The sequence below is a fragment of the Tamandua tetradactyla genome, chromosome 23, assembly GCF_023851605.1.
Source record: "Tamandua tetradactyla isolate mTamTet1 chromosome 23, mTamTet1.pri, whole genome shotgun sequence".
Classification (NCBI taxonomy): Eukaryota; Metazoa; Chordata; class Mammalia; order Pilosa; family Myrmecophagidae; genus Tamandua; species Tamandua tetradactyla.
The window spans coordinates 7,447,402-7,463,540 of NC_135349.1; the positions used below are offsets into that span (position 1 = coordinate 7,447,402).

General features: G+C 52.4%; 1 protein-coding gene across 3 annotated transcripts; it reads right to left on the reverse strand.

The window, feature by feature from the left end:
* Positions 1-192: 192 nt before the first annotated feature.
* On the reverse strand, positions 193-15,977 carry PTCD1 (pentatricopeptide repeat domain 1). Of its 3 annotated transcripts, XM_077140624.1 has the most exons (10): positions 15,690-15,977; positions 14,347-14,567; positions 13,705-14,201; positions 10,807-10,947; positions 8,204-8,422; positions 6,366-6,467; positions 4,173-4,874; positions 2,811-2,927; positions 1,868-2,050; positions 193-493 (listed from the first exon to the last, which is right to left on the reverse strand). In XM_077140624.1, exons 3-10 carry the CDS (start codon positions 14,164-14,166, stop codon positions 311-313), a joined length of 2,109 nt encoding a protein of 702 aa, XP_076996739.1. In that variant the 5' UTR covers positions 14,167-14,201; positions 14,347-14,567; positions 15,690-15,977; the 3' UTR covers positions 193-310. The 3 variants fall into 3 exon arrangements, with proteins under 3 accessions (XP_076996739.1, XP_076996738.1, XP_076996740.1); XM_077140623.1 differs by lacking the exon at positions 14,347-14,567; XM_077140625.1 differs by lacking the exon at positions 14,347-14,567 and having other exon boundaries at positions 15,864-15,974.
* Between the last annotated feature and the right edge of the window lie 162 nt (positions 15,978-16,139).

Here is a 16,139-nt window from a genome sequence, read left to right on the forward strand (position 1 = left end):
ATGCTCCTCCACTTAGGTTCTGTGCAACTGGCTAGCTCACAGGCCTCACCTTGGCTGGGGACAGGCTTTCAGGTGAGTGAGCATTCAACCTAAACCTGTGAAGGAGGCTGAGCTACTTGGGGACCTGCCATGAGCTGGCCAGCTACCTTGTCCCCCACCTCTCTCTCACACATGAGTCTCGAATAGCACGGGTATGTTCACCTTTCTTTAACATAAAATGGACTCTGGGGCTTTCACAAAGTACTGTAAAGTCTGTATACCCTGTTCAAGCTGTGCTGTAAGTCCCCAGCTCCATGAGGTGCCTCTGTTGTCACCTATCCCCAAAGTTTCTGTCACTGTCAGCCTCTGTCCCAGAGCCTTGATCTCCCTTGGGCTTAGTCCTGAACTTCTGCCAGGGGTGGGGGGTTTCTTCTGCTGGCATCACTTTCAGCCACTGCTTGTAATAAGCCCGAAAGCCATCGATCTTCTCCAGGTAGGTGTTCTTCCCTTTGTACTGTAAACAGAAAACATGGAGTTTAGTAGGCTAGAGAAGCGGTGACTGTAATCATGTCATCTGTAGCTAACCCCAAGGTAGAAAGCTGTTAATGCTCATATGGGAGTGGCTTGCTGTATCACAGGTAGGTCCAGATTCCCATCTGTTTATAATCACCTTCCTAAACGTGCACTGCTGTGCTCCTCGACCCACCGCTGCCCCAGCCCCGCAAGCAGGAATCGCTGTGTCCCATGAACCCTGCCTTTACAGTCTGCCATGTGCTGCCTCCAAATTGCCACCATCCCCATCACCTCAGCCCTGTGCCCACAGTCTCTAGGGAGGAAGGAACAGAGCAAGAGATGCCCAGACAAGAAATCTAGCAGAGGAATGTTTGGTACAAGGTTGACAGTTTTGTTTTTGGTACAAGGTTCAAGATTCAAAAGAAGAGTTGATTATAAAGCTGTATGGACCCAACAGTGCCTCAGAATATACAAGGCAACCTTAATAAGAACTAAAACTATCAAACTCCTGGAAGAAAGCATCTTCAGGACCTTGTTGTCTTAGGCAGTGGTTTCTCAGACTTTACACCAAAAGCACAAGTAACGAAAGAATAGAGACATCACCAAAATTAAAAACCTTTGTGTATACATCCAAGTTCTTTATCAAGAAAGTAAAAAGAAAACCTACAGAAAGGGAGAAGATATTTAGAAACCATGTATCTGATAAGGCTCTGAGTTAGAAGACCCCACACTGAGCCATGAGAGCGTGATCTACTCGGGACAGCAGAAAGAGAAGTGGTTGTCAAAAAAACAGGTCCACCACACTGTGCCCTGCCCTGCTGCTGCCCCATGTGTTCAAATTCAGTCTGTAGGCAGCGCCAGGCAACGTGCTTACACAGGGAATGGGGGAGCAGGGCAGATATATGGTCACCCTGGCCCTTCCCACAGATGCTTAGGACCCAGTAGAAAAGAGCTGCACTCATGAACACAATCACAGACAAAGCGTGCTAAGTGCTCTGTGTAGTGAGGAGGTGTGGAGTGGGATACCGAGGAAGAGCCACTGAAGCAGTGACTTGCAGGATGGGGAGTGCCTTCTGCATGCCACCAGGAGCCCTGTCAAAGCAAGAGGGAACAGAAAAGCTCCAAGGCAGGGAAAGCCTGGTGGTATCTGGAAGGTGGCAGAAGCTAGTGACAGTGAACCACGGGAAAAGAGGCCTGAGAGGAAGTGAGCAGTGTGGCCAGGCACTTTCAGGCTGGGCTTTTTCAGGGGGGTTAGATTTTCTCCTAAGGGGAGCCTTCAACAGCTGTAAACCAGGGAATGGCAATCCTAAAATGCAAGGAACAGCAGTGAGTGGGTTCAGGAGCCCATGAGCATGGTAGAGCTTGATGCACTCACCCGGTCAAAGGTGGGTGGGTACTGAGCAGCAAACTCCAGCTGGCGGACGACCACCTCATTCACTGGGACCTTGTTCTGCTTCATGTCCTTGAGGATGTTGATGAGGTAGGCATAGTCCAGCTGCTTGACGGCTGCGTTGATGAGGGCGCTGTAGATGTGGGTGTTGGGAGTCACCTGGGATTTCTAGAATGTCAGAAGCGTATAAGTGACCGAGAGCGGGGCGGTGTCAGGACACAGCAACTCCCTGCACCATGTCCAACTGGAGGCACAAGCCTGCTGACTGGGTCTACTCTGAAGACCAGCGGCCAAGGCAACAATGGGCTGTGCTCTATCCTCCAGCAGGAGTATGCGTGGGCCCTGCTCTGGAAGTCTGCCCACTCGGACCTGCCCTCAGTCCCAAGGGACAAGCCGCTCTCAAGAGTTCAGCTGGCTCAGCTGACCTATGGAGAGCCCCCCCAGCTCTTGACAGTGAGTTTACCCAGTGCTGAACAGGTGAGACCAGTAGTGTTTAGAGGGGACGTTACTGTGGGGACACAAGCAACTAGAGCCCAGGAAATGACCTCTCCTGAGGTCAGATGAAAACCACTTGACAGGGCAGGATGTGGGTCAATCTCAAGGGCTTTGAAAACTACTTCCCTGGTTCCCCAAGAATTCTAACATGCTCCCAACTGGCTGCATGTCCCTACTCCAGGCACACTCTCAGCCCTCTGGAGTACTGGGGCTGAGCAAACCCAGCCTCTATCTCACACCACTGCCAACTTCCACTTAACATCCACTGCTCGCAAATGCCCAAACCCGCAGTGGCTCAGCAGATTCTTCCCAGGTGGAAGCAGAACTCTTCCCACTCTCCCTGCCCCCAGTATCCATCCTGTCTGCATGCAGAAGCTCCCACCAGTGTTCCCATCAGCTCACAGGCGCCCTACCCAGGCCTGGAACCTCTCACCTTCATGTCCGCAAGCAGCTGCAGCCCATCCCTGGGCCTACGGCACCCAATGGCCAGGCTGCAGAAAGTCTGCAGGCTGGGGATGAGTCCCCTCTTTGCTAGGACAGGCAACAGAGTCTGTGGGGACAGACAATGTCATTATGACCCACCAGCTCTGGTGAGAAGCTCCTCTGACCAAGCCATGGCAGGACGTTGGAGACCCTGGGGCACAGCTCTGCTCCAAGGCTCCTCAGCTGCCCATGTACCCCTGGCCTGAATCTGGTATTGAAGGTCCGGCGTTCCACCCAGCCCCACAGATGCAGTGTCTGCCTGCATCTGCTTCCCAATGAAGGCCCCTAGCCAATCTCATTCCTTCCTTGACAACCAATGTTGAGTATCTCCCACTGCTCTCTAGCCAGCCTTTCCCACACCCCCTGCACTCCTCTGTTCAGCGCTTACTGAGCACCAGCCCAGGGACCACAGAAGCTCAGTGGCCTAGGCAGGAGGCAGAGGTCACCCACTCTGCCTAGCAGGGTCAGGGAGAGCCCATGGTAGGAGCCTGTCTAAAAGAGGGTGGGCTCTGCATGGTGGGCTTGAAGGCAGGCGCTATGTCTGTCAGGTTGGTACTTCTGACAAAAAGAGCTTAACATAAAAGCTTGTCGTTATATTCCTGGCCCATGCACCCACTCTCTGCCAAAAAATAAAAAGACTGACTGGGCCAGGAATGGGGCCAGCTGAGCTTCCACCACAAAACTAACAAACACTAAAGAACAGACAGGCCTTGTACAGGCCACTATGGTTTTGTGACCAAAAAGCTGGCTGGCGAACCAGAAGGACTCAGGTTCAAAAACAGGCTCCTTCACTTCCAAGCTGGGGATGTGGGCACGTCATGGGGCCTCTAAGAGATGAACCAATGGGGAACAGGTAGGAGCCCCAGGCTCATGTGCTGGCTCCATCCCTCACTAGTATGGAACCAAGGGCACAGGGTGTAACCTGCACTTCCTTGTCCCTGTCTGTGAAGTGGGGAAAACCACAAACCTTCAGGCATGATCAGCAGAGAAACCAGTGGTTGTTTCACTTAGAGCTGTACCTGGCACTGACAGTGAGGGGACAGTTGTGGGGGGACTGAGGGGAAGGACCCTCCAAGCACTATCACAAGTCATAAGGCCTCCTGAGACTTGCCTGGGAGTGTTCCCGTGGCACCCAGCAACCCCAGCACCAGCAACGTGTCTCATGTCCACATGCCCATCCCCAGCTACCAGCCCCCTGAGGGGGCAGGCGTGTGTGGAACTGGTCAGTGTTGGGCACCTGGCACCTCATGCAGGCCCAGTTCCTCAGGCTCCGAGGCCTCCAGAGGTGAAGTGTCCAGTGCCTGTCCCTTACCTTAGCCCCCTCCAAGTCCCCGTGCTTGCTCCTTTTCCTCATCAGTGTGTTGAAGAACGTCACATCCACCTCCACATGATGCGTGTCCAGCAGGGTCAGCAGCGAGGACTCTGCAGGGCTCCCGGGTGCTACAATCTCAGCCAGCAGTGTGAGGGTTCTGATGTCAGGCTGGAGTCCGTGCTCTGCCATCTTACTCAGGAAACCTTCCATGCCCCCCATCAAGGCCAGCCTGTCTGCTGGAGTGGCCACTGCCCCAAAAGAGACCACAGCTGGGGGGACCACCCCGAGGGTCAGCAGGTTGACCTCCTGCCCTGCCAGAGGCACGTCCAGGGCCAGGGGGGTGAGGGCTCCTGACTGTTCAGGCTCTGCCTTGGCTTCCACTATGGCCTGGGCCTGGGTGGGGGCTCTGGCTTCCCGAGACTCTAGAGGCCCCTCCACTGCCTGAGATGGTCCCAGAAACAGCTGCTTCTCCAAAGCATCCAAGTGCAGCTTAACCAACACACCATCATTGACTTGGGCTCTCCTCCTCGCCTGCCGCCTCCCTGCTCGGGGCTGGAGCAGGAATGTCTCCTCCCTGGGCCTCAGGAGCAGCTCTGAGGCCACCTCTGGGTCCCCTAGGCCACAGTCCCGAGCTGCCCCCAACAGCAGGTTGTAGCCGTGCCGGCTCGGCTTGAGCCCCAGACTCAGCATCTGCCGCCACACCTGCTCAGGAAACAAAAACCTTAGGACTCCCTCCTCAGAAAGCTTTCAGCAGGGATGGGCCCTGGGAGCTGGCAGTCAGGCCAGTGAAGGTGAAGGGTGCCAGAAGGATCCAGAAAGTGTCAAGCTCAATACCAGGCTCTACACACTAAGACTCTTGAGGTTTTGAAAACTCTCCGGGGGATATCAAAGGGTAGGAGTCACTCTCGTTCATAGTTTCTGGCCTCTCAAGGCACTGACACTGAGCCACGGCCTTTGCCCAGAGTCTCTCTGTGAAAGGGAGGGAGGGCCAGAGGGAATTTCTGGAACAATCATAATTCAGCTGTATTTCCACAGTGCTCATCAGGTGCCCTGCTGCCCTTTTCCCTGAGGGGGGAGCTGTTTGACAGATGCCAGTGTGTCTCATAGATGTTCAGCCAGATAGTGGCTCATACCTGAGTGCACAGAGCTGGACTCAGAACCAAGCAGACTGCAACCACACCCTGCTCCTCCTTACCAGCTGGGGTTCAGGGAGCCTCCATTTCTTTGTGAGATGAGGTCATTTTCATCTTGGCAGCATAAGAAGCTAGTACTCTGCATGGCTCAACACTCAGCAGCTCTGGTCACGTCTAGGCCACCCTGACCTAAGATCAGCGCCGTCTCTAATCTGCACAAGGGCCCCCTTCTCTGTCTGCTTGCTCAACAAGAACCCGCATGTGGCTTCCTGCCTTAATCAGAGACAGCACAAGATGGAGGGGGGTGGTGCTGGTCAGGCCCAGATTAGCCTTGCAAGAGCCACACGGCCACCTGGAACAGGGTCTGGAGGAGGAAGAGGGGGAGGGTCTCATAGCCACAGGGACACAAACGCCATCATGTAGCACTGAGTATGGTGGCCAGAGCCCAGGCTCCAGGGTCAGACTGCCCTCAGTCCAGATGCCAACTCTACCGCTCACTGGTTGTGGGCCCTGAGCAAGCGGCTTGGCCTGTGAGCCTCAGTTCCCTTGTCAGCACAAGCTGGCTAGGAAATGCCTGACATAAACTGGCTGGAGAATTATTACAGACCACCTCTAACCACAAGCGGACTGAGGTCAAGGAGTGGGAGGCACCAGACCATGGCCAGCTTCTTACCAGAAAGGAGAAACCTGCTGAGCCACAGTGTCCAACAGTGGAGCAACTGTCACCTGGGCCTGGAAGGACAGCCGCTACTGCTCCCTGTGCAGACCAGGGGCTCTGCCTGGGGTTCTGGCTGAAATGCTAAGCAGACTCGGCAGGCCTGAGTGGGGCCAAAAGCGTGCATTTGGGACCCACTTCCTGAAGGGGATGAGGCTGCACAGCAGGTGGGGAAATCATAGGCTGGCGCCACCCTCCCACTGGGCTTGCCCTGCACTCCCGTTAGCCTCCATTGCCTGTAAAGCAGGGCTAGCACCAGGCTGTGCCAAAGGGAAGTGGGAAAGGCAATCAATGGTGGCAACTGCACGTACCCTGCCCAGGCAAAAGCGGGTATGTGGGACAGACCTGCAGGGCGTGGCGGAAGCCTGTCTTCTTATCCTGGATGCAGCCCATGAGCAGGAGGCAGAAGGTCTCCTCTGTGGCCACATGACCTTTGTGGACAATTTCCTGGGGAGGAAACAAGGAGACCTGTCAGGAATCTGAGACAGTTCAATTCCTGAGCACATATTTAGCTCCTGCCTTTACCTCAGAGGCAGCCAGTATGGTAGTTCTTACATCACATGACTGTGGTTCTGTGTAGAGACTCATCTACGCACATGAGCCTAAAGTTCTCGTTATTTCAGAAAGTTCTCGCTGTGACTATTTCAGGGAGCTTTGTTTTCCTAGTCTCACGCTCAGAGCCCAAGGCCCTGACCCAGCCAGGACCAGGTTGTGTACCTGGAGGAGGTGGGAGCCCAAACCCGGCACCGAGGCTGGCTCAGAACCATGCTTCTGAACAGAGCAGCCTGACTGCTGCCTCCTCTTCTTACCTTCCTGGCTCAGCACCTACCGCTACTGTGGACATCTCTGCAACACCCACCCAACAGACACTTTTAGCCCTTGTCCCTGGGGCTCTGACATTGCACAATGCTGGCTTCAGTCACAGCTCCACCATGGGCCAGCAGTAGCTCCCAGACCTGTTTCCTGTGAAGTGGAAGCAAGTCCCAATTAGGACTTGCTTATAGGATCCATGAGATGGTGTGGAGCCTGCACATACCAAGTGCTCAGGGTGCTGGTCCCCACTGGCCCCCCTCAGGTGTCGGGGAATCACACCTTCCTGGTTCTTCTGCCACCTCCTCTCCTCAAGCTTCTTTTCTGTCCTTGCCAGCTTGGGCACCCACCACCACCCTGCCCCAGCCTGCTGTTCCCCTCCTCTCCTACTCCCCAGGGCCTCCTCTGCTTCAGTGGGGTGTTGACCCATGTGGTCCTCCTGGACAGTCATGGCCATCTCTTAACAGGCCCCTGTCCCTCTAATCTATCTCTTCCCTGCCAGTGACCTACCTAGACACCAACCTGACATCTCTGGACAGGTCAGGCCAGTGGTCTGCCTGTTACAATGACCCTTCAGAAAGCTTGAGCAGCCTAACTTGCCCACAACAATCTTTGGAGGGATTTGCCACTTGCAGGAGGTCTCCAGGCTAAAGACCCCAAGAACCTGTCCCACCAGGCAGAGCTGACTGGTTGACCCAGGGACTGGCCAGTGTTGGGGAGCTGGCCTAAGGGAAAGCACGACAAGGCCGTTGCAGGCATGCTGCACTCTGACCTGGCTCGGGTTCTCTTTCCTCACATCCCAGGAACCTTTATGATAAACCTTTATTTAAAGTGTAAGCTCAAATCCATCTCTTTCTTGCCACCTGAAATAGAACCAACATCTTGCCATGTCCCCCACCACCACCACCACTTGAAGCCCTTTAGGATCTCCTCTGTGAACTGGGAATAAAAAACACATATTGCAGAGTGGCTAGGGAGTAATAAATCCAGGCCAATGCCCCAAAGCAGACTGGCACCTCAGACCCTCCGAGATGGCACCTGTTCAGTGCTGGGTGCTGCCACTCACCTGCTTCCCTCATGTACACACTCGCCTCACCAGGCAGTGCAGATGCCCTCGTTCTAAGCAGAAGGCCCTCCCCCACTGAGGACCACCCCTCCAACAGGAAGCCCTCCCTCCCCTCTAGTACCACCAAGACCAACATGGGCTTCTCCAGGGCAACTCAAGCTCACTGCCCCATGTGCAGAGGCCTCTGTGAACCATCCCCCAGCATCACGGTGCCCTGAACCTTCCTGTGTGAGAGGAGCCAGATGGCCATGGCTTCACACTTGCTGGAGAGCTCCGCGTGGGAGAAAGGAAGGAAGGGGCATCTCACCCTCAACAAATCGAAGCACATCCTGAGGTCGGCACACAGGGCGGCCACCTTTAGCAGGGCATGGTATGTCTTCAGGTTGAGCTGGAAGTTCCTGGCCTGCAGCTGCTGCCGTAGCTTCAGGGCACTCTGCAGAGCAGAGTCCTTCCAGGGGGACTCAGCACAGACATTGAACAGAGCCGTGTAGGTGGCATCTGAGGGCTCCAGGTCCCGCTTTTTCATCTGTTGGGATGGGGAGAGACTGTGAGGCTGCTCCAGGGTCTGCAGGCAGCACAGGTGGGCAGCCCAAGGTGCCGCCACCTAACTCCAAGGAACAGGAGTCAAGTCTATTACAGACCACAAAGACTGGGGAGCTGGGCAATATGCTTAGCTGAGGCTGGTGAAGGATCACAGCCAGGTTCTCCAAACCTGACTCTGCTAGAGCTGACTCCAGAAATTGATCCACATGCCCAAAATGTATGAAACAAGAAACAGTCCTCGGCTAATAACCCAGCAGACTGCTCCGAACCCGAGCTGCTTACAAGGAGGCCTGCCCGATGTTTCCATCACCAGGCAAGACAAGGCAGCTCTGACTGTCTGGGGCCCTGGGAGAGCTCTGGTCTTGGAAAGGACAGGTAGGGGAAACCAGGCTCCAAAGCCACTGCTCAGTAACGGAGGGTCACAGGCAAATTGCCTCCCCTCTGGGAATACTGAGCTGCCCATCACCTCAAAAGGTTATCGCAAGGGTTAGGTAGGAGAACGTGTATCAGTGTTGCAGCGGTGGTCCCTGGGCCAGCAGCGTCAGCTTCGAGTGTGGCAGCCACACACATGCTCAGGACCCACCTGGCCTACTAAAGCAGACAATGGTCTGGGGCTGACATTGTATGAGTCAAGACCTCTGGGTCAAGCCAAGGGCTCACAACTCCCAGAGCAGGGTCACCTGGCTGAAGGCAGATGGCCAGCAAGGTGTAGGGAACGCCACACTCAGAACCACGCTGCTGCAGGCCCAACTCCCAACTCCCACACTCTCTAGTGGGGTGACCTGGGACGTGTCACCTCACCTCCTGGGCCTGTTTCTTTTCTGAGAAATGAAAGTGATAACACACACCCTTCAAGAGGTGCGTATTCTCTATACTCCTGGCACCAGCACCCTGAATTTACTCACTAGAGAGGTCAACACACACCAGACAAATAAGTCCTCACAACAGTATAAGGTGCTAGGAAGGCATCCCAAGGAATAGAGTGCAAAAAAACGGAAAGTGACTTCACAGTGGAGAAGCTTGGTAGGCACCACCAGGACCAAGTCCTATCCATGCCCCACTCCCCTGACAGAAGGGAAGCCGACATCTGGGCTGTTCTCCCTACCCCTACCCCCACCCTCCAGCCTCATCATGGAAACATCGAACAAACTCAAACTGACGGGCCTTCTACAAAACATCTGGCCAAGCCTCCTCAGCACTGATGAGGTCAAGAACTGAGGAAACTGTCACAGACTGGGGGAGCCTAAGGAGCCATGACAATTAATGCAGGGTAGGCGCTGGACTGGGTGCTGGAAGAGGAAGAGGACATCAATGGAAAGACCGTGAAAACTGAATATAGTCTCAGGTTTAGTGAACAGTGATGTACCAGTGTTGGAGACAAACACTGTTTGTCTTTTACTGGAGATAAACATCCCACATAATGCCAGATGTGAATGAGGGGGAGACTGCCTGGGGAGAGCACACGGGAACTCTGTACTATCTTTGTAACTTGTTCATTTTTGTGAAACTATTCCAAAAAACAAAGTATATCGGAAAAAATAGGCAAAGTGTTCAAGAACAACAAAAATGAAATAGAGTGGTCTGGGCTTCTCGGAGGAGGTGATGTGTGGGAAAGTCCTATAAGGTCCCTCCAAATATAGGGAAGTGCTGCTGCGGGGCCATTAACCAGGAGTCCAGTAAACACCATCCCCCACCCACCCCAGCCCTCACTTAGCACCTGGACGCTTTTCTGTTAGCTGCTGGTCTGGGTAGCCCCTCGTCTTTCTATACTCTGACATTAGGTCTTTTAAAGGATATGATATTAATACTTTATCATTTGTAGCAGCAACTTCTCCCCCTTTCTTCCAGCTAGAGATTATCAGGGCCAGAGTAGGAATATCCCAAATGATAGGAAGCCCAAGAGCCCTTGCTGGAGTAAAAGATGCTCCCAGCTTTGGGCTGCAGAAGAGATCATGTCTGCTGGAATCTTACAGTTCTGGTAGGCAAAGCTCTTTTCTGACTCCCAAAGGCCCAAGAAGTGGTCTCTGATCTTTTGAAAGGTCTAACAGTCTTTTTTCAAAGGACCAGCTTTAAAAGAAAGGTGCATGCATGGGGGGCAGGGAGTGGGGAAAGGGAGAGAGAAAGGAACGTAGATAACTTGGAGTGGCAGGGGAAATGGAAGGGATGTTTGGGGCCTGCCAAGCCCAGGCAGATGTCATTCCATTTCATCGTCACCAGATCACACCCACTGCACAGATGTAATGATACTGAAACTAGGGGACAAAGTGACCTGCCCAGGGTCATGCGTCAGCAGCGACCCCACATTCAGGACCTGTCCCAGCTCTTTTCAATTCCGTAGCCCACACTCACCCTAAGCCCCACACTCACATCATTGTACAGCCTGAAGGCCTTCTTGAGGTAGCCGGCCCGCCCACAGCCCCCGATCAGCACCGTGTAGTTGCATTCAAGGGGCTGGATGCCCTCCTCCTTGAGCATCTGCCTCTCAAACAGGTCCAGGGCTTCAGCCAGCTGTGAGCAGAGACAGGGAAGGGGTTCAGGCTCACCTCGGAGACCCTCTGCAGTGGGATGCTGAGAGACCCTCCTTTGCCCAAGACCAAGTGTGCCCAGGAGACAAACCCCCACCCTGGGCCTCCACAGCTGCTTCTGGTCTCTTTGGTTCTTCCGCATGGGAGCTTCGTGGTGCATAGTGCAGGAAGGGAAGGCCACCTGGACCCCTACCATGAGTGGGGGCTCCCACTGCCCCACTGCCATCATATCCTCTGGTTTTCCTCCAGCCAGAATGTCAGCATCTTGACAGCAAGGACCATGTCCTTTTCTTCTGCGTGTCCCCGGAGTAGAGACAGACACCAGAAAATGTTAATTCAATGAATCTCAGGGCCAGCCCTACCCCTGTTCCCCGGTCCTTCCTTGTTACCCTTGGTGACTCTATCCCTCCCTGGGGCTAAGCTGGGTAGGAATCCTGCTCAGTCACAGCACTGCACTCCAGGGCCATTCACAGGGATGGTCTCGCAAATAGAACCTCATGGGGAGCGGGTGGACAGCAGCCCTGGGTCAACCAGCTCCCTCTGACCTCAAAAGCCCCTTCGCCCACACCTTGCCTTTGTCCCCCCACCCCACCCTTCTGCCTCCCTCCCTCCTCTTTAAAATCCTCTGTTCACTCCTTTATCCCTTAATTATTATTATTATTATTTTTTAACATGGGCAGGCACCAGGAAATGAGCCTAGGTCTCCAGCATGGCAGGCGAGAACTCCACCACTGAGCCACCATTGCCTACCCCCTTAATTATTTTTTTCAGTCGTTCATTCAACCAGTCTAGCTATTAGTGACCTACTGAGGGAGCTCTCTCACAGAGCTCATATTCTAGTATGGAGAAAGAAATACCAAACAGACTAATTACAAAAATATATATACAATATGTCCAGAAGTGATGGGTGTTTTGAACAAAAATAAAGCAGGGAGTGTGTGCTGGTTTGAAAGGAAGTATGCCCCCTAAGAAAAGCCATGTTTTGATATAAATCCCATTTCTTAAATGTAGAATACTCCCTATTCGATACTGTATATTTGAAACTGTAATGAGATCATCTCCCTAGGTGATGTGATTTAGTCAAGAATGGTTATTTAACTGGATTAGGGGATGACATCTCTCCACCCATTTGAGTGGGCCTTGATTGGTTTATTGGAGTCCTATAAAAGAGGAAATATTTTGGAGATTCAGAGAGATTCAGAGAGAACAGAATGGTGTAGCCATGAGATGCAGAGAGTCCACAAGCCAGCAACCTTTGGAGATGAAGAAGGAAATGCCTCCCAGGGAGCTTCACGAAATAGGAAGCCAGAAGAGAAAGCTAGGAGATGATGCCGTATTCACCATGTGCCCTTCCAGCCGAGAGAGAAGCCCTGACTGTGTTCGCCATGTGCCATCTCACTTGAGAGAGAAACCCTGAACTTCATCAGCCTTCTTGAACCAAGGTATCTTTCCCTGGATGCCTTTGATTGGACATTTCTATAGACTTGTTTTAATTGGGACATTTTCTCGGCCTTACATCTGTAAACTAGCAACTCATAAAATTTCCCTTTTTAAAAGCCATTCTGTTTCTGGTATACTGCATTCCAGCAGCTAGCAAACTAGAACAGAGTGCCAGAAGGAGAGTCTTGGGATTCAGTTTTAGACACAATGGCCAAACAACCTTGGCCAAAAGGTAAGATGTGAACAAAGATCTGAAGGAAAGAGGGACTGGCCTGTGGAAAGGCCCTGAGGCAGATGCATGACTAGGAGTTGCAGGAGTAGAGAGGAGCCAGGTGACTGCAGCAGGAAAGAATGGGAGGTGACAAGGGGGAGTGGGTGACAGGGGGAGACCCTGCAGGCAACCCTGGCTTCCCTGTGTTTACTTCCTAACAATTCATTATAGAAAATATCAAATCTACGTAAAAGGAGAGAGAATAACAAACCCACTCCCCACATACACATCACTCAACTACAAAAAAGATTACTGCTCCAGCCAACCTACTTCCATCTACACCCCACACTCTCCCCCAGAGTGGTATTTTTTTTTTATGTCCATAAACTCTTCAAAGTATATCTCTAAGAGATTTTCAAACATCAATGCCACTAACACCACCTAAGAAAATGAACAATGTTATGCCACTGATAAATCATGGGTTTTGGAGAGAGGAGTCATCTGATCCGTTTTATGCTCCCACAGGACAGTTCTATGCTGTGAACTGACCGTGGGGCAGAAGGTGGCAAACGGGCAGCATGGGGACGTGGGGCAGTGACAGGCTGTGATGGCTGAGGAGGGTGAGAAGGCCAAACTTGGGCGCTGAAGGTTGTGAGAAATGGGTTTTCCAGTGACAACTAAGAGGTAGAAAGGGCAAGAGAGAAGAGTTATGGACTACCTAGAGGCATCTGGCCTGATCAAATGGAATAATGGGGTTGCCATTTAGTGAGATGAAGAAAGTGTGTGGGAAAACAAGGTGGAGAACAGAAGTTTGGGGTTTGGATTTAAGCTGCTTACATGGAAAAAGGGTAAGGAAGATAATGCAGCAGCTGGATACACAGAAAGAGTCCAGGGGAAGCCGGGGCTGGAGATACGAATCCAAAAACTGCAATATGGGGGCACATGCGCATCCCCTGGGGTGAGTGAAGACAGAGATGAGTCCTGAAGATGCCAACATTTAGGGACTGGAAGATGGGGTGGCCCCTCTCAAAACACTGAGCAGACAGGGATGCGGGAGCAAGAAGCAACAGAATGCAAAGATCCCCTCACCTTTCCTTCCTTTATCAGGTGTTTGCACTGAAGGAAGTACCAGTAAGGGGTGTTTCTCGGGCGCCACCGTGATTTTGGCCCCAGCTCCCTCTCCTCATCTTCCTCAATGCCCTGTTCCCGGAGGTGTAGGTTGTACAACTCGGCTGTCGATTTGCGGAACATTTTCCGGGAGGAGTATTTGTTGGAGAGGGTCCCAAAGCTCTCCTCCTCCTCTTCCTCCTGAGTGGCTGTGGGGCTGGGCTGGCTCGGGTTAGAGCTGAGGCCGCCCATGTTCTTCTGGCTCCCCTGGCTAAGGGGCAGCTGAGAGGAGCTGTTGAAAGCCACTGGAATCAGCTGAGTGGGCCAGGTAGACCCCTCCCTTCTTTCTGCCCACTTGACTCTGTGAGGGTGGAGATGCTGCCGGACAGCCAGCCGCACAGGGTGGAAACCAGAGAAGTGTCGGGCAAGTCTTACAAGGTCCATCTCTGGCTTTCCCCGTTCTCCAGGCCTGGAAGAGACTGGTAGTCATAAAAGGTAGAATAAAAGAGAAGTGGTTACAAGGGTGGGCTCTGAGGTAAGATATCCTGGGTTCAAGTTTCAGCTCTGTCAAATGACCATCTGTGTGTCCCCAGGCCCTTGCTGCTCTGGCCTCAGTCTCCTCACCTGTAAACTGGGGTTAAATGTCTCCATGCAGGACTGTGGCAATAATTGAATGAGGTCTCCCACACAAGCAATGCTGGCACAGTAAGCACGTGTTAGCTATGAGCTCTTATCATTATCAAATCCCAACATGATCAGCACCATGGGTGCTGAAGTCAGAGTTGAGGAGTGCTGGCTGTGTGACAGGCCAATTACATGACTTTCCTGGGCCTTGATTTCTTCAGCTGTCAGGATTAGATGAGGTGTTTTCAGCATAATGCCTGGTGTTCAATAGGAGCTCAAAAAGTAATAGCTGCTATAATACATTATCAAGAAAAAACTGGTTGGCTCTCTGGGCCTCTGCACAGGGAAGCTAACTCAAGCATTTCCTCTCTACAAAATTCATGGACATACGAGCTAGAGCTGTGCTAACCAGTACAGCAGCCACTGAGCACATGAGATGCAGCTAGTGTGGGTAGAGATGTGCTGTGAGTACAGAATATACACCAGATTTCAAAGACTTGGCACAAAAGAGAATGTGAGATACACCCACAGATAACTTTCACTTGTCAAAATGACAATGTTTTGGATATGCTGGATTAAGTAAACTACATTATTGACATTAATTTCACGGATTCCTTTTACTTTAATGTAGCAACTTAAAATTATGTTTCTATCAAACAGTGATGGGCTAGAAATTCCAGCCTGAACACTTTAAATCTCTTCAATGAAAAATATCACAACTAGCATGAACATATTTTAAGGTCTGGTTATATTAGAAAGTCAATGTTAGAAAGAACTGATGGCAGAGTAAACAGATTAAGAATTGAGACCCACAGATAGTGTGACTGCCTGGGGTCCCACAGCTGTGTAGGAAGCCAGCTGGGCCCCAATCCAGGCTAGCTTTGAATCCAGGTGCATATAATGTATTAGACCACCTCTCTTAACCACTTGCAAGGACGTTAACTTGCCATCTAGTGAGGCCTGAGTCACCTCAGTAGCATGTGTTTACAAGTGTTAATTAAAATACACAGTTTCCAAAAAAAAGACAATGATATCAAATTAGTATCAAACGTCCTAAAAAAAAAAATAAGCTTTTGGTAAATATATTGGTAAATAAGCTTTTTTTTTAACGGGTTAAATAACTAGATCTATTGAAATTTTCAGGGTACTGATGAGGGTAAACAGTAGCTGGAGATATCTACAACTGCAAGGTGATAGGAAAAGCCCTGGCCTTTCTAATTTTAACCATGTCTCAAGCACTGCTCAGACTACTGTGATTTGCTGCCTCCAACTATGCAAGGAAACACTCAACTTCATATGGAGAAAGTAAAAGAGTAATTTCCTTCCTATTTAAGTCCTAATACCTGCACTGGAGACGCGGTGCCGCGGCCCTGCCTCCCTGGGACTCTCAGGCCACACGACCCCTTTCCTACTGGCCTTTACGCCCGGGTCTGCTGGTCGGGCGGCCCCGGCTCCGACGCTCGCTGCCCGTCTCCGCCCCGGCCCCGAGCTTCGGTGAGATTCAAGTAGGAGCTCACAGGAAGAGCACGCCGCGTCGCGCTCAGTACAAGGTGCCCGGGCCCCGCGTGGCCGCGGCCGCGAACCTGACCCTCTTTCGCGGTCACGGTCCCCGAGGCGAGCGCCTCAGCCGGGCCTCGCGCAGGCGCAGCCGCGTTGCGAACTCCCACCGCGCGCGTGGTTTCGCGTTCCCGGCGCCCGCGTGGCGAGGCGCGAGTTCGGCTGGCTGCTAGCCGGGCCCACAGAGCGACCAGAGTTCCGCGCTCGATTGGCCGGGTCTGGGCAGGCGAAAGGGC